Genomic DNA, 23,898 nt, shown 5'->3' with positions numbered 1-23,898 from the left:
TGAGCTGGGTCCTGTGGTTTAACTTTGGATTGTGCTGCATTGCAGTTCCACTGCCCCAGAAAGTGTTCTACTAATACCACTGAGTCATGACTCTCTCCCTCTCTCTCTCTCTCTCTCTCTCTCTCGCTCTCCCTCCCTGTCTCCCTCCCTCTTTCTCTCTCGCTCTCTCTCTCTCTCTCTCCCTCTCTCTTCATGTTGAGATCAGTGTGTGTCGTTAATATCAGGTCAAAGTTCACTCACTTCTGTCATGTGAAGACAGATTCTCATAAGTGAAACATCTGGATCGCCCCCTGGTGGCCGACTGTGGTATTGTGCTATAGCTCATAAACCCCGCCCACTCTATGTGAATAAACAGACTCAACAATAACCTCAAAAAACAAGGTTTCTTTTTCAGTTCATGTAGGTTCAAGTCTTTATGGTTATGATAAATCTTTGGCTGCAACAATGAATTAATTATTATGGGATAACAAAATCAATAACAACTACATTTATTATTGATCAATTGGTTTGATTTTGTTTAAAAACAAATGTAAACAGGTTTCTGAATGTTCTGCTTCTTACATGTGAATATTAATTAATATAACATTAATTTAATTGTTCCCAGATAAAATTATTCTGCCAGGTATAAATTATTTCAATATTTATGAAGTTATAGGTATTTGTTTTCCTTTGCTGTTTTTTCTGATAAAGTTTTAAACTTTCATAAATAGAACTAAACAGGTTCATTGTTCATGTGGCTTCTATTTAGACAAAACACATCTGTGTGAGTCACAGATTAGAGCTTTCAGAGACAGTCAGATTACTGTGAGCCAGGCTAGAGAGTCAGATTATAGTGAGTGTGATCAGAGACTCAGATGAGAGATTCAGATTATAGTGAGTGTGATCAGAGACATCAGATTACAGAGTCAGATTATAGTAAATGTGATCAGAGACATCAGATTACAGAGTCAGATTATAGTTTGTGTGTTCAGAGACATCAGATTACAGAGTTGTATTATGTGAGTCAGATTATTATCATAGACATCAGATTACAGAATCAGATTGTTATCAGAAACATCATATTACAGAGTCAGATTATTAACAGAAACAGAAGATTACAGAGTCAGATTATTATCAGAAACAACATATTACAGAGTCAGATTAAAATCAGAGACAACAGAATACAGAGTCATATTATTATCAGTCATGTACGTCTGTTCCTTCATTATCTGACACCATGTGTGTCTCTGTGTTGCAGTCCTGGTATCTGGGCAACTGAGGGCGCTGTGGAGCACGGCCGACTGTCGTGGACGTTCCATCCTGGATGAAGGGAAACAATGTTGTCAAGACGTCGCCAAAGGAAAAATATACTCCGCTCTGTAGCAGCAGCACACGGAGACGCACACACACGTAAACGTACAGCGAGCGACGTTTACATGTGTGTGCGTGAGAGACAGTCTCGGCGGACGGACGGAGACATTTTTACAGACCAACACAAACGCTCACTGATGATGATTTTTTTCTAGAGAAAGCAGTGGATTCACGCAGACGTTCCGGGTTTTTGTCTCGGAGCAGAACCAGACCCTGACTGACGAGCCTCTAACTGAACCACATGCCCAGGAAGAGGCCTGTTTCCCTGGGATGGATGTCAGCCTTTACTCCCCTCCCTTGCTCCCTGGTTCTCCGTGGGTCTCCCAGTGAAAGGCCTCTGTTCTGGGGCCGGACATGGACCTCACCCCCCGTCCTTCAACCTCCAGAATGAAACCCTCCTCCTCCTCCTCCTTCCTCTGCTGCAGGTGCTGCTTCTAATATATGCAAATAAGCCTCCCTTATTTTCTGAACCAACATAGCGTGAGAGACCCTGCTGTTGATATGTAAAAGTTTCTTTGCACTTTTTTTTGGTTTGGAAACTTCTTCTTCTTCTTTTACCACCAAAAAGACGGAGGCGTTGTCTTTTTTATTGACAATCATCAGGCTGAAACCATTACGTTGCTTCGCGAGGCTCATGTTTCTAAGACTTCTTCTTTTCTTTGTTTCTAAATCGGAAAAAAAACAAAAAAAAAACAATGAGTAATAGTGGAATATAAGAGCTATATCCGTCCTCGAGACACGTCACACACGACGCTGTAGCTGGACACCGGGGACGGAGGATGGAGGAACCCGGTCTTTGACCCCGGGTGATTCCGGCAGAATTTCTCTGCGGCTTCCATCGCTCTGTCAGGACAGATGGAGAATAGTCCAAGCAGCCAAAGGCACAACGTTTGGAGTGAGAAAGACTTTGAACAAACAAAAACCAGGATCATGTGCTGAACTGGGTGTGTTTGAGATTGTAGCACGTGGTGCATGTGTGTGACTGTGTGTTTGTGTGTGTGTGTGTGTCACTGCTCTGCTTTGAGGACGACAGCGGCGGGAGTTTTTGTAGATTAGAGAGGAAGAGGAGGAGGAGAGATTGAGCGGCAGGCGTTGCACTATGATTAAGTTAACGATGTTTTTATGTCGCGCGCACACAGACTTGGATTGAGCACAAAGAATCCGGCGGCCCTCTCCTCTCCTGTCCTCTCCTGCTTTGTCCTCTTCTGTTCTGTTCTGTGGACACCAGGGTCCGAGCCGGCACTGAGGCAGAGACGAGGTGAGCTGGACACACGGAGACAGACGAGTGAGTCGAGTCAGAATCAGAAAGTCAGAGGCAAAGCAATATCCTGTCCTGTTTGGCTTCCCATAGATTCATTCATTTTGAGCTTTTTTGTGCATTTTTAGCCTAATTTTGTCTGTGTTAATGACGACATCTTAGAGCAGAGGTCTCAAACTCACGGCCTGAGGGCCACATGTGGCCCGTCCCAATCAATTACATTGCCCCGACAGTCTGTTTTTGTGATATATGTAGATTTTTATTGAGCTCTATCACAAAACAGACACCTTTTTTAATGAAATTCCGTCAAAAATATTTTTACTTGACCAGAAAAGACACTTATTGTCCTCAAGGTGATTTGAGTTTGAGACGCCTGCCGTAGACGTCGCAGAAGTTAATGCCGTAAAAAACGGTCGACAAACTTCATTAAAACTAACATAAGACAGGTTGTCTTTATGTAACTAGGTCAATTTAATGTGTTTCAAGATCCAATTATAGTCTTTTTTTTTCTCTGACTTTGTCGACCGTGTTTAATTTTTTCACTGTTGCCGATAATCTGCAGACACAGAGGGTGAAGAAAATCCCATATTAAGTAAAATTCACTTTTAAAAAAATATATATTATTATATAATATTTCCATGATTACACAGTAAAATACTTTTCTTTTTTTTAGTAACTGACGTTTTATATATTTCTTTATTTTCGCAACTAGATTCAGTTCCAGGTCTGGTGTTTTCTTGTGTTTTCTTGTGTTTTCTTGTGTTTTCTTGTGTCTTTGAGGTGTGGTCAGATTGAACGTCGGGCAAACTCACAGAGATTTGACCACTTACACTTTTTATTCTTACTTAAAGGTTTAGTGTGTAAAGGTTTTCAAGTGTGTCGGAAAGCCTATGTGTAGCCTTCAGTTAGCGTCAAAACTCATCACATGTCAAAAGACGTTTAGTTTTGTCCATAGCGGGCCACTGTAAAATTATTTTTTTGCCACTGGAGAATAAGTGCCCCTAAATCTTACATACTGCAGCTTTAAAAGACTGGTGTGTGTGTGTAGGTTTTAGTGCCATCTAGGGGTGAAATAGCATATTGCAACCAACTGAACACCCTTTGTTTCCAAATCTAAGAGTATATGTGAAAGTACAGTGCCTTTCAGAAGCATAAAAACACAAAAAATAAGTCCTTCTTTAGATTTGAATACTCATGGTGGCACAACACGGAGGATTCCATGGAAATTAATGCACTTCCTGTGGAACATAAAGGTTAAAAACACACAAGAGTTCTTACTTGTCAGGTGGAGTAAAAGCATAATAATATTTAATTTCTGAAAGATAAATTTTACACACTGCACCTTTAAGTAGCCTTCCAGCTGCCCTGCAGAGATCAAATGTCTTTAAATATGATTCCACTGACTTCGGCTGTGGTCGGAGCAGGAGCAGGAGGAGCGGAGCTGAGGTCGCTGGAATCACAGGAAATTCTACATCTGCTCTTTTTCACTCAGAGCAGAAAGAAAAATAATAAAAACAAAAACACACCTTTAAAGACACAGAAGAAGCAGCTGCACAAACGTTTCCACCCTAAAAAGAGTTTGACAAGCTTCCAGCGCGTTCACCAGCTCCATGTGTGGAAACTGTGTGTATGTGTGTCTTTAATCGGATCAGACCTTTATTTTCCCTCTTTATCAATAACAAGGCCTTTGCACATCAGACACTTATTCTTTTTCCTTTGCACATTTACAATATTTTTAAACCTGTATTTGATCATTAAGCAGGACTGATTAAAGGTGTTCTCTCTGAATCAGTACCAATATTTTTGGTCCATATATTTATTACATTTCCTTACATAACCGTTGATGGTAACAAATTATACAAAAAAACCTTCAGTAACCAGTTATTGAACAGCATTAATGGTTTAATGTCTGCACTGCAGTGACATGTATGTATATTTCATTTTGTTTCCAAAAACAATGCCACATGTGGCACTAATCCTCTTCCATACAATTAAACAAAAATCTTTTTTCTCAAAAGTAAGACTTCTGAGGAAAGTTTTTTTTTGTAAAAACAATATTCAAATCTCACCATAATTCTCTTCTGTAGCCTTGTAATAATTAATAATTGGCTGATTAATAATTCATAATTGGCCAATGCCGATCATTAAAAAAACTGCAGCCACAATAATTGGTCTGGCATTGATATTATAATTATTTTTGCTTGGTTGCATCAGGTCACGTTGACATTAATCTCTGAATTATTTGCACTTTTGTGTCGTTTGTTTGCGTCACTGTCGACGTGCAAAGGCCTTGAAACCTCCAGGTTTGCTCTGCGTTCAGTCTGAACACAGGTGTGTGTGTGTGTGTGTGTGTCTTCCTTGTCCTCTCCCAGGGTTTGAGGTTAAAGTCGACAGCGCTCAGCGCCCCTTAGTGTCTCACTTTTCCTGGTTGTGGTTTAAGGTTTGGGTTAAAGCCGGCTTAAAGCTGTTGTACTGCATGGTGCTGTCCCCTGGTCGCTGTGCTGACCTTCAAGAATGCATGGCTCAAACTAATAATACCTCTTCTTCTTCTTCTTCTTCTTCTTCTTCTTCTCAATCCCTCTCTTTCTTCTCCTCTCTCTGACACTGCGACAGAGGGCAGTGCAGGGAATCGTTGTCTGTTAGTTCCTTTTGGATTTTAATAATTGCCCTGTTGTTGAACTTCTATTTTGCACGATATATCATGAAACACATTATGTGCCTTGCCTTTAGTTAAAGAATAATAAATAATACATTATGGAGAAATGATCATACTTATCATGGTACAGCTGGTAGCACTTGTAAAAAAAAGAAAAGAAGTAAAAAAAAAAAAAGCTGCATGTGTGATTGCTTGACATTAAACGATGTAGCAGGTAGACGATGAGGCGAGGGCGTGTTTAAGCTCAGCGGATTATTTCATTAGCAGCAGCAGAGGCGGCGACAGAACTCACACCTGGACCACAGTGGACGTGTGAGCGCTTCGTCTGTGTCACGCCAGGTTTTGTTATTAGATTACAGCACATGTGTAATCAGATTACAGCAGCTGAGAGAGTCAATAGTGGAGTCACACTTGACACGAACGCAACACTTTTCCTAGCTGTTTCAAAAAGGAGCACTTTAGCATTTCAGTTGTCGAAATCCTCTCATTTTTTTAACAAGGCTTTAAAAAAAAAATAACAATGACAGATAACAACAGATTTAAATAATTCAGACGGTACTGTGTGTGTGTGTGGGGGGGGGAGAGTGGCTCGTTTTGTGATATACATCTGTCACATTTCTACTGATATCTCTTGCAATTCTCATCCAAACATTGTCAAAGTCGGTCACTGGTGCCCTGAGTGAGTTGCCTGCTAAGTTTGAAGTCTGTCGCGCAAACTGTTAAACAGTTATGTAATTAAAAGACGGACGGTTCCTTGCATTCATAGGCGGATATAACAGTTAAATGACAGCAAATACAAATGGCAAATATAAAGCCCAGTGAATCAGTCTACCTCTGCGTCTGAGTCCTGGCACAGTTGAGTTCATACACACGTTAAAAAAATAATATAATTTACAGCCACATGAAGCTGTCACACAACTGCACCCTCATCCACTGTGGCCCAGCCATTTTTTTCTCTGCTACCTTTTAAGATAATTCTTACAGTGTGGCATTTTGGGAAATACATGTCTGCTGTTATACTCGGAGAGTCCTGAGGAGGGCAATGTCACCGTGGACACATTTTGCTAAATACACATGAACACTAATGGTTCCAAACACAAACAAAAGCCATTTTCAGAGACTTTTGCTGTTTCCATCGTGGTACGGTTCGGTTTGGCATGGTAAAGACCTAGGTCAGGCTTCCTTTTCGGCGGAGAACTGTACCTGTACTTGGTACGTGCTACCATTATTTGGCCACGTCAGTGAGATGACGTCGTACCTGACCACATCGTACCATTTTACCCTGGTTCCCCAAGGGAAGGGTGCCAAAGAATGGATGGTTCATTACGTACCATACCGTACCGCTCCACTGGGTGGAAATAATACTTCTTCAGAGTAGAGTTCGGCTCTGTCTTCGTCCTGCTTTAAAGTCTTTAGTATCAAATACCCCCAAACACATCTCCAAGTATTTATTGCAGGGGAATGAAAGCAAGTCTGTAATGTGAGGTTGTGAATATTTAGTCAGGAATTTAGCCAAAGTGGCCAAGCGACTAAATCCAGACTGATGGAAACATGTTAAACATGAGGCTCCAATGCGATGATGATGATGATGACTCTGACCATGTGCTAGGATACGATATGAGTTTTATATGAATGCATGCACTTAACACTATTCTTACTCAACTTGGCTCTTGGGTTATTTAAAATGTTTTTGAGTTGTTCTGTCGCTTGTAGATTTATAGGTTTAAACACAGCAGTTTCTATAAAAACGTGTAAAGCGTAGACACACGAAACGATGTATAGAATGTTTTTTATTACTATTATTATTATTGTTCTTATCTTGGCCGTGGCAAAGCCACACAATTTAGAACCCATGAAATGGGCGGGCTGGAAGTAAGGGAAGGTGATGAATGGTGAAAAGTGGAAGTTAATGCAGGGTGAAGGAGTGTGAAGTAGAATGTATACAAAGAGCATGTGTGTGTGTGTGTGTGTGTCTGCCAAGGCGGCACAGTCCTCTGAATGTGTTATTTTAATAAGAGACAGTATTGAGAAAAGTCCAGTATAAACCCAGAGTCCAGTACAAACGTGCTGATGTGTCGATTATTAGCTGTTGGCAGCAACCTGATAAATTCTGACCTGCAGTGTTGAGTAACGACCAATTTTGGGCTGCAGATGTACGTTACAATGACAGTTCAACCTTAAAAAGAGCAAACGATGATCCAAATACGTGTGACAAAACTTAGGTAAGAATTGTTTTACCAAAACATTTAATGGCACTTTAAATAATGACATACACTAAATTTACACTAAGTTTTTCCTTTCACAAAACTCACAAAAAATCAGACCTACACTGAAACATCCAGACTCTACCAGACCTTGGATATTAGCCATTATATATGATCACTTGTTCATCGGTCATTTTAATAAATAAAAAAATTGCAAAAGTTCGTAAAAACGATCCTCAGTGAAAACCCAGCTGTGGTGAAGTTGATTTTTAGTCCTGACTGTGATTGATTGCCCTGAAAGCAGGTTGGAAAGTTAGTTTCATGTTTGCACTCTTTGTTTATTCAGAACTCCTTGTTTGGCTCTATTAATATCCTTTATAATAAGACCATGGCGCATCCAAGACTGTATTACTAAGACCAAGTATGAAGATTGATTATTAATACTTTGTTAGAGGATAAAGGCAGAGCATTGACTTTTGTTGGCTGAAATTTGATTTTTCTGTTGTTAGTTGTTAGTTTCCTGAAGAAATGACCTTTAAATGAAGGCAGGACAGAATGGACAATAAGTATACAGTAATCTCTTGGTAAAATGTTGGGGGAAGGACACAACAGTACACAATATGTTCATTATGTTACAGAACTACACATCATTGGGAAAATGGGCATATATATATACATATATATATTTAGATTACTAAACTGCATTTGGACTTAGAGACATTTCCCCTGGATCTAGGAACCTTTGGAGGAACCAGAATCACCCCAGAAGGACTAATGCTAATCCTTTATCTACCACTGTTTTTAAAAAGACAAAATGATTCCCATTATCCCGTTATTCCTTGTTGCAAAGTCTTTTGCGTTACTGTCACCTGCTGGACCTCATTATAACCATTGGTTCTTCTTCTGTCAGCAGCAGTTTTAGCCCAGGTCTCTAGAATACAGTTGTCAAGCAGGCAAAGTAATAATATTTAAACCATTAGTTCTGTGAAAAATGTTCCTGAGATTAACATTTACTTGTAGATTTTGGTAAAATGATGTGGTGGATTACAGTTATAAGTGACATGGTTCTGTGGTGGTCGTGTCTCTTCCAGCTGATGAACCAGAGCATGTGGATGTTGTACTTTGGGAATCTTATCACTGATGATTCGTATTGTCCATCAGAACTTTTACCTGTCGCTAAAATAAAGTCTAAACCGTCTCTTCTATAGAGGATGAAAGCAGTCGTGAAGTTTTAAAAGCAGCATATTGTTCAAAGTGTGGTTCAGTGATTTGGATGCAAACAGCTCCTGGCAGTCAGTCAATACCTTGACGTGGTAGATGAATTGGCCAGTTGGAACTCAGCATTGCTTTACATTTTTCCCAAGTAGGAGGTTGACAGATTTCTAAATCCCAAGCTGTCTGGAACGTGGCAATAAACTCGAATCTTAATGAGGCTTAAATAACATGTTGTTTTGCTTCTTACGCGTACTGTATCTTTTATTTGGATCAAGGAAGATTGGCACTTTTTTTGTGAAATAAATCAGCAGGTCATCGGCATAGAAACAGACAGTGAACAACCAAAAACTAAATCAACAAGCAGTGCCTGTCATTTTACTTACATTTGAGTTGTTTTTGTACACTGTACTTTGCGTTAAGTTTTCTATTCTCACACCACGTGGTCACATGCTCTGTATCGAGATCGTCGCTCACTTAGGGAAGATGGGCTGAAGGTGACAAGCCATAAATCATCCCAAAGAGCTGGAGAAAAATTTCGAGCAAACACCAAAAGACTGAAGCCAAGTTGATTAACAGTTTTCTTTTTAGTTTGCACGAATTATGACTGAATTAGGAAAGAAATAAGCAAATCCATGCTAACTGATGAGTAGTTGACTTCATCTGTTTCCATTACATGGAGTTGCATTTACCTTTAATAAAACACTAACATTTCCTTAAAACACTTCAGTAGGTAGGAAACTTACTGATTGAAGTTTAGTCTTGGTTGCACTTGGTTTGTCCGTCACTATTAAATCATGTCGCCGCAGATAACTTCCCTCTGGGTTTTCTTTTCTCTGTGGTACAAACTGTTAGCCCTGTTAGCTGAGGTAACCAAACGTGTGCGTGGGGGAGATGTGTTAAGATAAACATCAGTCAGAATCATACCTGCTCTGTGACTGTGATTGGCAGATTCAAGCTAGTACTAGAAGTAGCTCTAATGCACTTACACGTACACTTTAGCATTAGTGCTTTAGCAGTGGGCGTGCCTCTTGACTGGTGCTGCTGGTGCTCAGTCATGGCTTCGTGCTAAGAGTTGCTCGTGTTGCTAAAGCAGTAGCCTCTGGTGGCGGCCGTTGTTGGGACTCAAGTCTGATTACTGATCAAGCTAATTTGATTGGCCAGGGCCTGTTCTGGAATATTGGTGCGTTCCAGTTGTAGTAGGAAGTTGGAATTTCCGAGTTTGTGATTGGAAGTTTCAAGTGTAACGCCCAACAACCAAAAGGAGGAGTTTTGGTTTGAGGAGATGTTTTCATCGAGGGCTCTTTTCTATAAACTGTTAATGTGACTCAACACCCTGCTTCTGGTGCTGCTGCTGCTGTCGCCTGAAAACCTTCATCGTCAAGTTTCCGTTTCTTTTTTTCGCTGTTTAGTACTTGAATTGCAATCAGTTTATTTTGAATGGCCCTGAGAAATCTTTCTTTGATTCAGACGCAGCAGCTGAAGAACCTCTTTCGTACGGTAGTTACTGAAAAACAGATTTTGTACAGCTAGGTGTCCCATGACAGACAGTAGCTATGTCCTCCCCAATCCACGGGCTGGATCCTCTGGAGCGTGTTGACATTTGAATGCGTGGATGTTCCCAGATATCCCGGAATTCCTTTGCACGCCAGAGTCTCATTTCAGAGCGCCTCACTTGGCGTATCCAGCCAGTAGATTTGTACGTAGCTAGCGATGCCATGTCGACTCTTTTTCTCTATCTGAGGGTAAATTGCTTCTGAGAGAGTTAGCTTCATTTTGTTTTTGCGTTTCTTTTCCTCATGTTTTCTTTTTCGGTTATTATAGTAAAAGGACTGCTTTGCTTGCTTCCAGATATATATCCCTTACATCAGAGAGAGCATAGGCATGAACAGCTTTCATCAGTTATTGCATGGCTGCTGTCTACACAGACCACAGTCCTTTTTCATCAAACAGAAACCAACAGGAAGTCTTGAAACATCGCTTTATTATGTTTTATGGTGGAACACCTTAAGGCCCATTTATACTCGTCTGTACTTTGTGTTCATTGCGTCCGTCATTGTGCGCCTCAAAGGAGAGCTCACGATGACGGACAAAATGGAGCAATACCACGGAAAGTAGTGGGGGCAGTATAGAGTCAGTAGTCAAATCAGTCAGGAAAACAACCAAGAAATGGGCAGTATTTGATATGAGCCGGTCTTTCTGGCATCACTGCTTTAGTTTCTCTATAATATGCACCTTATTATTTAGCTCCTTGGCATTTCCAAACGTTGTCCGACAGACTTTTAGTGGAGAGAACAAATTTCGTAGAAAACACGCGTCTCTCAACAAGACGTTAAGCTTTGTATGAGAAAGCAATACGACTGTGGGCACTGAAGAAACACTGGTCGCCCAATCGGCTCAGTGTTGTGACCAGCTCCAACCTGACTGTACCATTTTACTCCAGTGCCCCAAAGGAAGGGTGGGGAACGATTGGTACTGTACCAAACTACCAAACTGAACCGTTCCACTTCCACTCAGTGAAAACACAGCTTTATCGACACCAAAAGTGTCAAAACATGCACTCATTTGCGACTCAGTGTTCCAGTATAAGAGCATAATAAACAAGGTGTTTCCTGCTGAAGTAGAAAAAGGCCGCTGTTCTGTTCTGGATGTAGTTTGTCGCACTTTTTAAACGAGAGCTAAACGAAGTACCTTTTTTATTTTTCCTCCTTTGGTTTGTTTTTCAGCCGTGGCTGCAAATGTCAGTGCTCAACATTTATTTGCATGATATAAAGCGTTCCTCTCTCTCTCTACATATGTATGTGTAAAAATAAAAGCCTTCAGACAGGGACAGGAAGTGAGTTGTGTGGTCAAACGTTGGACTTTCTGTCCCGGTGTGGATGAGAGACGGCTGCCTGAACCAGTGTTCCTGATCTAATGTTGTTCATCTGCTGTGGGGGATATTTACATCTTTGATAATAATGTCATTATAACCATATTTAGCCATTGCTGTCAGCAAATGCTGATGAAGTCATTACTGGAAATGAGTATGTTTCCCTATGCAAAAATATACCATTAATAAACAAACTATACCACAATTCACACCACGACTTCCTGTTTGTTCATTTCTTTCATTATGAGACGGTTTTTCCACACATTAAAGGTACATTCTGTAAGAAATAAAGTGCATTTATTGTAACACTTTGTACACAACATTACTTAATGCTGTCTTGCAGCATTTACTAACACTAAATTCATATATTTTTTATAATTTTCTAAGCTACTGTTAATGTCAGTAAGAAATTAAATTGAGTAACTGCAAATGTCCTTCTTTAGGTAAGAGTTATTAAGTTTCTCTGTCTGTAAAGTTTAAACCGTGTTCAAGTCATAATAAAGTTGTAATATTACAAGAATAAAGTCTTAATAATCTACATTTTATTTTATTTCATATTGCCGTTTGCCTCCATCCACATGATGTGACAAAGAACTCCATTATTATGACCAATACTACCACTTAATTCTCATTATATTAGGACATTATTCTCAAAATGCCTAAATTAGCACATTAAAAACAACAAAGCAGGAGGTACCTTGACACTTTTCTGCACAGTACTGCATGTCTTATATTATTATATTTATTCTGATGTTATTATTGAGACACTAAAAGCTGTTTTATTCTGCTCTACATGACAATTACACGGCATCATCACAACAAATATTAAAATTCAATAATTAATTCTCCACATATATTACCTCTTTTATTATGTTAATGTTATAAGTGATTTCGATACATTTGATAATTTTAACTAAAAGTTAACAATTCCACTCCTATGAAGGACGATAAATTACATAATAACAAGATTAACGCAGAATTCATACATAAATTAACAAATGAATGAATAACTACAGAAATAAATGAATAAAGAAATAAATGAAAGAATAAATAAATACTGAAATAACTAAATAAATAAAAATCGACCATTAAAAACACATTGACAAATACATTTATTAAATTTCTTTTTGTATTTATTTACCAATTTATTTATTCTATTATTAATTAATTCATTCTTTCTTTTATGTATTATCATCTCATTTATGGTCCTCCGTACACTCCGAGTCGCCAGGGGGCGGTAGTGAGGAGAAGCATTTACGTTGACATTTAATGTTCTTCTTCCGGGTCAAAGCAGTTGGCGGCTGAAAAGCGCCAAATCAAAACTAGTGACAGAAAAAAAACAAAAACAGCTGCTGCTCCTTCTCGCACATTTGTGCTTTAACGCGGCGCAGTTTTCTGCCTCAGTGACGCATTAAAACATTCAAAGAAGACGAAGAACAAGAAGTGATTTAAGATGGAGGAGCTTTTCAGTAAAGTGTTACAGGTGAACGTGAGGTGCAGAGAGTGCGAGGAAAGGTGAGCGTTTGTACACAAACTATTGTTATTGTCTGCTTTAATTGTGGTAAATATGGGGATTTTAAAAACGACAGTGCAGATCATGAACATGTAGAGTTGTTTGTTTATAATATACTGTACATTTGCTTTGCTTGAGCAGCACTTATATAATACGGTATATAAACGTTGTGTTAGATGATTATTGTCGTACCGCAATTAATGATTATTTCATAATCGATATAATCTGTCAATTATTTTCTCGATTAATCCACTAATCATTGTATTCCATAAAATGTCAAATGTCAATGTTGGAACACTTTGATCAGTGTTTGCCAAACCTGGAAACGTTGAATGATTTGTTTGTTATAAGGAGCAAAGAACCATAAAATATTCACATTTAAGAAGCTAAAAATCTGAAATCTTGTTTTAGTCATGATAAAAGCTTCAAACTGATGAATCGATTATCAAAATAATTGGCGATTAATTTAGTAATCGATTCGTTGAGTTATTGTTTCAGCTCTAGCTCACACTCTCACAGTCGGACGTGTGTGTTTGTGTTTTAACGTGACATATTTTTGACTGGGAAAACTGCTCTTCACTTCCATAAATACTGAAGTGACATTCATTTTTCAGAAAAGCAAATATTCGTATTAAGATCGAGCTCCAGTTGACGACAAGTCCAGTTCACAAAAGGGTGAGTGTGATTTCTGTGTTGAATAAATAAACTGAAGACGTCGTCTTCGTTTTGTCTGACCTGTGGTTCTTTTTTTATGTCAGGATCTTCTTGTGAGACTATCGGATGATCTAGATCCATATTTTCTCTTCAACCTCTCCATATCAGAAGAAGATTTCCAAAGGTACAAATCAGTGCATTGCGAAAGTCCTAGTTTCTTAGATGGTGTGAAGAAGCTTGTTGCAGTCGCTGACACTCATGGTTGTTGTTGTTTTTGTTGTTGTAGCCTAAAAGTCCAGCAGGGGCTGCTGGTCGACTTTGCTTCATTTCCTCAGAAGTTCATCGACCTGCTTAATCTGTGTTATTCTGAGCAAGAGTCAGTTAATCCAAGGTAAGAACAAACACCAACTCGACATCACACACTGTGATGATAGATAGATAGATAGATAGATAGATAGATGACAGTGTAACATTTTTTATTTTCCCACAGGTTTCTGCTGCACTTGTCGTGTCCGTCTCCGGTGCTCGAAGGCCCTGCAAACTTCTGTGTCGTGGAGACAAACGCCTTCAAACACCTGAACCACTTGTCTTTACGGCTCGTCCAAGGCTCCGACAAGGAGATTAAAGACTACCTGGCAGTTTGTCTCTCGTCTCTCAAGGTTTGCTCGTTCAACATAGATTTTCATCTTCTTTGTTCTTCCTGAGACTCATGAAGCTTATTTTTTACTCGCCGGTGTTCAGCCGCCCAGCATAGAGCTTGAATTCCTGACCTGAGGTCAGTTATGTTCACATGGTAATTTCTAGTTCTTTCAGTGAAACATAGTGTAAAATGGGATGAATTTAATTGACCTTTTTGTTTGTTTTTTAACTGCTTTATCAATCAAATGAATTGACTTTCCCGTGGAATAGCCTCAGTAGGGCTAAATGTCAAGATTGGACTACTGTTTTAAAGTTATACATACATTATTTGGAGTTCTCACAGAGGAACATGAATGTAGAAGAGTGGTAAATATTAATTTATGATTGATTGTCCATTGCAATCAGCTCTGGAGTGGTGATTTCTTCCATTCACGGTCACATGTTATGATTGTCAGTAAAACAGTCACTGCACATGAGAGCAAACTCACTCAAGTTGAGACGTTTGCATGTTTTTAAACCCTGTGACCTGTGACCCTGGTCTTTCAGGTGGAGAAACAGAACCTGGAGGCGAAACTAAAGAAAACTGAAGAAGATCTGTCCAGGCAGCTGAGCTACACTCAACAGGTGACCTTTGACATTGTGTTTGGTGATCACAGTCCCACACATCCTTCATATTAACTCAACAGATTTAGGCATTATCTATGTGGAAAAAATGATCTGGGAGGGGCTTTAACATGTCGTCTGTCCTTCTTCCACAGACTCTGTCCGAGAAGACAAAGGATTTGGACAAATTGCGTTCAGAGTGGACGTGTCAGAGCAGTTCTCTGTCCACTCGTCATTCACAGGAGCTACAGTTGGAGAGAGAGAAGGCTGTCGAGGTGAGACTCTCAATCTTTCCTCGACTGTCTCTGTATTAAGTCCTAAATGTCCTGCTTTTCTATAGATTTTACTCACTGTAAAAACATAGGTGTGAACATTGTGTGAGCTGTGTGTGTATTTAATATACTTTGTACTACTGCCGGACAAGATATTCCGGCAAAGATGATATTGTGATTGTTGTTTTAAATATATGCAAATTGACATTGTTGAGTATTTCAGTGACCTTTCAAAAAAAAGAAGATGAATTACGCACTGAAACTCATGCAGCAGAATTCTTCCTCAATGCAGCATGAGCAGAATTCAGTGTCACATGACTCCTCCTATGAAAGTCTTTGTTTTATAGAAAGTTAGCAACAAGTAAGCAACAATTGACTCTAACAATCCAAATCACATTTTTATAGGATATCGGTTAATTATCATAATCGTTAACGCAAAAAATATTAAAATATTATTTTTTGCCCATGTCATCCACCCCTACTCTGTTCACAAACTAAAAACAGTGTCACCTATGATGAGGCTTTGTATTGAATTGAGGCCTAAACCCCAACCAGAATACACTGACTCAGTGTCACGTCAACATATCAGACCTTTTAAGTTCTTACCACCTTGCCAAATCTGACTGATTTAGAAAAGTCATGGACTAATCTGTTATTATGTGAAAGACTAAATGTAGATTCTGATCTTTAACTGTCAGTATCCTGTCTCTCCCTGTGTTCATCATCTGTGACGACAAACCAGACTTCATGGATTCATGTCATAAAACGGCTTTAGTGGAACAGAACAGATCCTAAATTCTGCTTCATATCTTTTCTTTAACGGCCTCTCAAGTTTAGCCGTCTTTATAGGTTTTACATTGTCCAAACTCACAAGAAGCAACCAATTATTCAGCCTAAGTTCACTTCATTTTTTAGGCAGCACAGGGTCTTGAGTTTGAAGATGCACTTCATAATTTAGTGTTTTTTTCCCAGCAAGCAACCACTTATTTGTAAGAAATCGTGACGTCGATGGTCAACAGAGATGAAGTGTTGATGTGTTTATTTGGTGTGTGCCGCAGTTGCAGAGCAGGCTTCAGCAGCAGAACGAGCAGCTCCGTCAGGACCTGGAGAATTCTCATCAGAAGAGCAGCCAACAGCTACACAGCAGGGTGACCGAGCTGGAGGCCTCCTGCCGAGAGCTGACAGAGAGGAAATACAAGAACGAGTCCTCCATCAGAGACCTGAAGATTAAACTGGTGGGAGCAGAGGAGGTAAGGGAAGCTGCGGTGTCTAACCTTTGATGGTGCGGTTTTTGGTTTTTTTTGTTTTGGAGAAACTATCCGTCCGTTGTCTACTGCTTTATCCTCCACATGAGGCTCACACCCTGTGTACAGTTCACCAGTCCATCGTAGGGTCAATTCGCACAAAAAAATGCATTCACTCTCGCATTCACACTTATGGTCAGTTTAGAGTGTTCGATTAACCTCTGCATTGTGTGGGAGGAAACCGGAGATCCAGAGAAAACCCACACACACAGTGCTTCTGCACAGTTTGAAAAACCATGTAACATTATTTGTTTGCTGTGTCTGAAAATGGGCTTCGGTCACACCAAATGCAAATTTTCTCATTGTGCAGCAGCAACATTATTTTTGTGCTATTTTCATGTGCATTTGCGTCCGTCACAAACTCGAGCAAGAGGGCAGCAACTCTATGTGTTATAATGTAGACCCAAGTAATCGATTATTAAATTAGTTGCCAACTATTTTAATAATCGATTAGTTGTTGCAGTCGTACTTCTAATTTGCACAAATCCACATTATCCGAACTCTGTAGTTTTCCGTATACATCGATCCATCTCCCCCTCCCCTCAGTTAAAGAGTCTGACTGTCATCCCCGAAAGCACTCTCCCTTTTACATGCCATTGTAGAAAATGATGAAAAAATATTGATTGAACCTCAAATGTCTTGTTTTTGTCCACAAACCAAACATTTCTATGTTATTTGGAGCAAAGAAACCAGAAAATATTCACATTTCAGACGCTGGAAAAACAGATTACTAGTATTGATGATTAAAACCAATCAATTGAAATTACAATCATCAGTTTCCCAAGCTATTCAGCGTACTGCAGTTCGACGCTGGGCATTGACGAGTCCATGTTCGCGGATATAACAAGCAAATTAATTCACTGTCAATGTGAGATTGTTTCCTGCTGTGATTTGTGCAGGAGAGTCAGCGCCTGAAGCAGCAGGTGTTGTCTCTGAGGAGGGAGAACAGCACTCTGGACACGGAGGTCCATGAGAAGGAGCGCCTGGTGAACCAGCTGCAGATGAGAGTGGCTGTTCTCGAGCAGGAGTGCAAAGACAAGGATCAGCTGATGCGTCGCACAAAGGAGGTGCTGGAGGCCACTCAGCAGCAGAAGGTGAGAGACTGAATGAAAATATCGCCTAACAAGAGCTTCTTACCTTATCAGTCCCCATGTAATGATTTCCCAGAATAACCCTGTAAGTCTAATTCTGTTCATGTGTTTTTGTGTTTTTCAAGGAATCTGTGGAAGAAAACGCTGGAAGTAGAGAACTTCAGAATCGAAAACTTGAAACGACGGTGAAATCACTGTCGGAGGAGCTAATCAAGGTTTGGGATTAAGATTATTGCAATTATTATAGAATTTAAAGGCAATTTCCTTTCCAGTTTCTAGCTCACGTAAATGTCCTTCATTAAACGTCAAAAAGCCAAAGAAATAAACCAGCTGTAACCCTAACCCAGCTGAAATGAAAGGTAATAATATGTGTCTTATAGAGAATTCATTAATTATAACCAAAGCCTTACCATTAAGCTTGGCAGCTTGAAAATACTCATTTGACATATATCGATGTCAAATAATATAAAAATGTACATCGTGGTTAGAATTGTTCCCATATTGCCCACCCCTATTTTTTTATTTTTTTATATATTTAGTTATCTATACCTCCCATTTCCTAATTTACAGGCAGGTGATATTTTGTTTTTCTGTGTGAAAGCACTTTGTGTCGCATTTTATCTGTGTGAAAAATGATTTGTCAATTAATAGAATGCTTTTGAATGTATTCCTGTCCACTTTAAGCTTAAATCGCGTTCCCTCCTTCTTTTCGCCGCAGGCTAACGGTATCATCAAGAAGCTGCAGGGCGAAGTCAGAGGCCTCGTAGGAAAGATAAAAGTCAAAAACACTGTGACTGTGTCGCAGGAGAAGGTTCTACAGGAAACGTCAGAGAAACTCAAGACTGCAGAGAAGGAGCTGCAGAGCGCTCAGCAACAGAACGTCACCAAAGACGAGCAGGTACGTCTTTGGTTCCAGGAACCTGCAGCAGATACACACATTAACTGAATCCTTTATCATTGCCAAGTTTGGTAAAACACAGATCAAAATCTTTCAAGATTCTCTGACATTTTACGGACCAAACAAGCACTCGATTTATCTGTTGATTATTGTCTCAAACCAGGGTTAATTTTGTCATGTTTATCTAAGATGCAGTGGCGAACCGTGAGCACTACAGCTGGACCTTCACCTCAGCCATCACTGCCGAGAAAATAAATTATCGTGGATGAAAAAGCAACAGTATGATGAATTGAAAGCGTTAAGCAACTGGAATTCTTTAGTTTATGATGACAAGAATGTAAACAAATAGACCATACAATAACATTCCCCGCAACAAGATCAATTCTCAACATCAACTTCATAGAACTGGAGACCATTTAGGCTACATGGTTGAAATTAAATAGACATGCTCAGTACAAACATAGCCAAAATCTGAAAATATAAAATGAGGTCACCCCGTGACGCTGCTGACACAGACTCTGAGGCTCATTTCATCACCATGGACAGCGCTATGAAATCACGGTGCACAACAAACCATACAAACATTGACAAATAAATTCATGAGCATCCTCAAACTACAATACAATTTCAAATGCACAAGCTGGTAAAACACGTCTTCAACTAATAATAATTTTCATAACCTTTTATTTGAATTCCAGTTTTGGAGTTGGACTTCCATTTTTTATTGTTTGAAGTTTTTCTGTGAAAGGCTGCCTTGAAAAAGGTGATGCTATCGCCATTTGACTGTGTGTCATGTAGTGTGTCTGTGGTCTGCAGTTAGACCTACGCTGTTAGGACTTCACGATGGCCGAGGATCCTTTGTTTTTGGCCCAGCCACTTAAAATCAAACTGTAATTGGTCAATTTGCCCATCACTCTCCGAACCAAAACACATAGCTTGGCCTTCCCCAGGATTAGCAAAGTCATAACCAATGAATGAGCCAGCTAACCGGGCCTAATAGAGATGGACAATTCTGATTGGATAACATGTTTCAGGACAGTAACCCTTTCATTGCTGATAGGAACTTGACAGTAAACTTTAGAACATAGATGAGAGGAAATGTAATCAGTGTATTGTATTAAATTAAATGACATAGTTTTTTTAAAATATATATACATATACAGTATATATTATTTAATACTCATATTTTTTGGTCCAGATATATTTTTGGGCCTTCTCTGAAGGTGTAGAAGGCCCTGAAGGTTCCCCACTGCTAAGATGGTAAAAGCTATAAGCAGGCAAAGTTCTACACACATCCAGAAAGTTCTTCTGGATCCAGTGGATCAAAAATGAAAAAGGTTCAGTTGACGGTTTGTAAACTTGATGAATAATGATTTGATGATGGTGTTATTTGCGTTATTGTAGGTTTCAAAATTGAAGGAGCAGCTGGATGTGACCGTCCAGAAGCTGAATGAAAGCAAAGAAGTGTTGAAAACTAATGAGAACGGTGAGGATGTTTGTCTCTGTCTCTTTCTCTCTCATTTCCTTCATTCTTGGACTGTGTATAATTCTGTTCAGGGACTCAGTCTTGCAAACATTGCTGATTTAAAAAATGTCTTTGTGTCCATGTGTCCTCAATTCCCAAAAATGATACAATATCACTTACAATGATTCAGAGTGTAAACAATTTCCATCACAAATGTCTCAGTGGTCTTTAAAATGTCATAAAAATGTGTCCAATTTTGGTCCTAGCAATGTCCTCCACTGTCCTGATGTTTTTCCTCAGATATTCAGTTTATTGTCACTGAGGAGCAAAGAAACCAGAAAATATTTCTATTTCAGAGGCTGAAATAAAAGAACCTGCTCTTATTTTATTAAAAAAACAACTCACTAATGGCACATTTCCACCGGCTCTACTCGCCTCGCCCTTAAGTAGCGTTTCCACTAGCCTTTTAGCTATTTTTAACTATTTTTTCCAAGTGTGCTTAAGCAGGTACTATGCGTTGATTGGTCAGACTGCTGGCTGCTGACTGGCCAGAGTCTTGTCACAGGAAGAGACCTCCCACACAGAAATCAAGCCGAACTGTAGATCACTTAAAACTACTTAATAATCCTAACAACATGGGTTAATCTCCAACAACTACCAGGGAAACCTCTATATTTAACAGGAGTCTTTTAAAGTGGAGTGGTGTATTTTGGGACAGCGCCGCTGATCGTGAGCCACAGACCGCTTTTAAAATGTGAATCAAAGTGGTTAAGGCAACTTGATTTATTCATTTATGAAAAAGGAGGAGCTGGTTTGAAGAGGGAACCTGCAGTGACGTCTGCGTGTTGTGTTTCTCTCCTCCCACAGTTATCACCTGGCTCAACAAGCAGCTCAATGAAAAGCAGCTGTTCAGAAATCCACAGACTCCGGACGCGTTACACAAACCTCCAGTTTTATCGTCAACAGCCACACTGAGGGTATGAATGAGAGGAACAGTGACCTCAAAGATTGTTTGTTTTTGTGGTTCTATGAAGAACTGAATCCTGGAAGAAAAGCTCACATTGTAAAATGTCTACAGTATCTCAAGAGTATATTTGCTGCTTTATCTCACTGATTAACAAACTTTTACGTCTGGATATGTAAGTTTCTATCACTTTGTAAAACTTCTCACTCCTGCCACCAAAGCCCATAGAGAAAACCAGCGATTTTACATCATGCCACACAGGAGTTTTTGATCCACTGCTGTCTCCATCAGTAAGTTCATTTATGTTATTTTGTGACTCTGAGGATTGAAATTCTTTGTTTGGATTTCCCTGATTGACACAAACTTACCAAATGAGGTAGCAGTAGACCAGCAGCTTACATGACGCCGCAGGCTTAAAATGCACATTTTCTCTATGGGCTTTTGTTGAAAGCTCTTTACAGAGTGAGGGCTTGTTTCTCCTTGTGTTGCAATAAGAGTTAAACCGAGAAAAAACACTGAATTATCTCTTTAATCTTCGTCTCCCGATGTTGTATTTTTTTTTCTTCCCAGGCCCAGTTTTATCCTCAGTCAGGTAAACCAGCTGTCTCTCCTGTGGTGACCGCAGATGTTACTCCTGCTGAACAGAAAGTGGCTCAGTCGGCCTTCAGACACACGTGAGTCTGGGTTAATACTATACATATATATATGTATATGTATATGTATATATATGTATATGTATGTATATGTATATGTATATATATATATATATATATATATATATATATATATACATACATACATATATACACACACACATACATCCTTTATTCAAACAGACAAAGTCTCATTGAGAATAAAATCCCTTTTTACAAGAGAAACTTGACCACAAGGCGCAGCATGTGCCGAGGATGTGACCTCATACCCAGGTCCTGCTGCTGGAAAACACAGGCTACAGACTCTCTACCTCTCTTTCTTTCTCTCTCTCACACTAGGGGTGGGCGATATGACCTAAAATTAATATCACGGTATTTTTCATCTATTGAACGGTGACGGTATAATATCACGGTATTACTTTTTTTTTGGTAGGTTTTGGGAGGAGTACATATTTTTTAATAATATTCTAATCTGATATTTGTAGTTTTTTTTCCTTTCTGATCCGGTCCCCAGAGGAATCACGGCTAAACAGAAAAGGACGTGACAAATTTTCTGAATATGAAATGTTAGGTTTACATAGTGTAACTTACAAATAGCGTTGTGCAGTCTGTGTCCAAAACATGCGAGTCTCGTATATTTATTAATTATCAGACGCGCTTCATCCAAGCACCAGTCAGAAAGTGCATCCTTCAGTCCTAACGCAATTATTGCTCCGGTGTGGTCTTCGGGGAAGAAGGCGGTCTGGAGGCATCTGCTGCGCAACTTCCAGTCATTGTCAATGAAGTGGATGGTGAGGCTAATGTATGGCTCAGTAGTCCGGCTGGACCATAAATCAGTAGTGGCCGAGTAGGCGTCAAGGTGGCGAATTTCGTTCATTACTCTGTCCCGTACCTCCGTGTACAGCTCTGGCAAGTGCTCGTTACGCTAATTTAATGGCCACTCCCCTTTTACCACCGAATATGTTTTACCTTTTTTATTTGCAACAAGATATACAGTATATAAGGACAGATATTCAGACCACTGAACGTTTGAAGAAAATGTAATGCATTATTATTTAGAATTAGGAGATTATTGGCGCTCAATTGATTTATCACGGTATTGACGGTATTGCAAAATCCATATCATGGCGCAATGTCACACCGGTGCTGACTATGACACCGGTATACCGCCCACCCCTATCTCACACACACTATTCTGTGATTGTCAGTCTGCATTAACAGTAGATAATGTGAGTTATGAACATGTAAGAATAAGACAAGTTGACCAACTGACCCATCAGCCGCTGCTACTCACTGTAGAAGTGGGTCACAGTGACTTGCTGCCTGCTGAACTGAGTAAACTGCCACTTACTCATAGAGTTCGAGCGCTGCTTTTGTAAGCGGAGCAAACCGCCTGACCAGTCGTTTTGGGAGTGGGTTTTTTTTGCCCAAAAACGAGCACTGACCAGGAAGTTTTATGACAATGTTCCACGTGCACACGCGTTTTCTCCTTCGTCCTCAGTGGTGACGGCACGAGTCTGGATCCTAAGTACTTTGAGAGGAGAGACGACAGCATCCCGATCTACAGCCTGCCGTCGAACCTGCTTCACAAAGGTAAATCTGATAGTCACTGAGAGCCCTCGCCGATAAGCTTCACCGTGTTGAACGGTTAAAAACGGTTGCATCTGTTATTTGCCTTGTGCATCATCACGCTCTGTAATAAGAACATACTTTTTTAATCATGTTTACCTTGTAAGAGTTTATTTTGTAATGCGGAAGTAGCTAAGGGTGGTGCCGCTGAGGGTTTGAGTAGTGGTGTTGTCTGTTGTCGTCTCCTCGTGCAGCATACAAAGAATTTGTAATATTAAAGTGAACGGGATGTTGGATGTAAGTAAGGATGTCGTCATAGTTCTTCATGTTCTTTTGTCTTTCGTTCCAGAGTTCCCTCAGAGAACAAAGCCCGCTGCACCTTCCGCTTACTTCTCCGCATGACCCGACCTCTCTTTGGCTTTAGCTCCCTCCACAGAAATTACCACCGCTGTGCTGTTTTAATTTATGCCCTTATGGTCTGTCTTCTCATGTGTGGGTAAAGTAAATGCTGTTGCATGTGGATATGGAGAATGTATTAATGTATTTAACTGTCTTCTGTCTGCCATCTCTTTAGAGTTTTTATTCTTTTTCGTTGTATAATAAAGTGTAAAACAGATTTGCATCCTCACTGGTGTTTAATTTCTGTTACCACTCTCAACTATTTAATTTGCACAAAATGGAATTAGATTAGTGAAATATTGGAATTTGACCACCGTCACTA

General features: G+C 39.7%; 2 protein-coding genes across 6 annotated transcripts in view; both read left to right on the top strand.

Moving 5' to 3' along the window:
* The window catches only part of nfic (nuclear factor I/C), a 42,653-nt gene extending 30,892 nt beyond the window's left edge, over positions 1 to 11,761 (top strand). For all 5 annotated transcript variants that reach the window (XM_058637779.1, XM_058637776.1, XM_058637780.1 and 2 more), the window contains one exon: positions 1,238 to 11,761. In XM_058637779.1, coding sequence (XP_058493762.1) covers positions 1,238 to 1,362 — 125 coding nt within the window. In that variant the 3' untranslated portion in view covers positions 1,363 to 11,761. The remainder of the gene's footprint in view (positions 1 to 1,237) is intronic.
* A 1,084-nt stretch (positions 11,762 to 12,845) lies between these two features.
* Positions 12,846 to 23,793, top strand: sass6 (SAS-6 centriolar assembly protein). The gene is made up of 16 exons (XM_058639281.1): positions 12,846 to 13,067; positions 13,680 to 13,740; positions 13,824 to 13,903; positions 14,006 to 14,110; positions 14,210 to 14,378; positions 14,905 to 14,982; positions 15,117 to 15,236; positions 16,292 to 16,483; positions 17,437 to 17,631; positions 17,754 to 17,843; positions 18,347 to 18,526; positions 19,931 to 20,012; positions 20,859 to 20,968; positions 21,526 to 21,629; positions 23,110 to 23,201; positions 23,527 to 23,793. The coding sequence occupies exons 1-16, from the start codon at positions 13,006 to 13,008 to the stop codon at positions 23,577 to 23,579; spliced, it is 1,773 nt and encodes a 590-aa protein (XP_058495264.1). The 5' UTR covers positions 12,846 to 13,005; the 3' UTR covers positions 23,580 to 23,793.
* Positions 23,794 to 23,898: the final 105 nt, after the last annotated feature.

The sequence above is a fragment of the Solea solea genome, chromosome 9 (genome assembly GCF_958295425.1).
Source record: "Solea solea chromosome 9, fSolSol10.1, whole genome shotgun sequence".
In the NCBI taxonomy this organism is placed as follows: Eukaryota; Metazoa; Chordata; class Actinopteri; order Pleuronectiformes; family Soleidae; genus Solea; species Solea solea.
Note: the sequence above shows the minus strand (reverse complement) of the source record. Positions and strands in the feature narration are given on the sequence as shown.

What these genes read in the sequence shown, in the direction of transcription:
- sass6 (XM_058639281.1), top strand. Translation starts at nt 13,006, where the DNA reads ATGGAGGAGCTTTTCAGTAAAGTGTTACAGGTGAACGTGAGGTGCAGA. An exon ending in AGCTGAGCTACACTCAACAG is followed by an intron (nt 14,983 to 15,116) that starts GTGACCTTTGAC and finishes CTTCTTCCACAG; the next exon opens with ACTCTGTCCGAGAAGACAAA. An exon ending in ACGTCACCAAAGACGAGCAG is followed by an intron (nt 18,527 to 19,930) that starts GTACGTCTTTGG and finishes GCGTTATTGTAG; the next exon opens with GTTTCAAAATTGAAGGAGCA.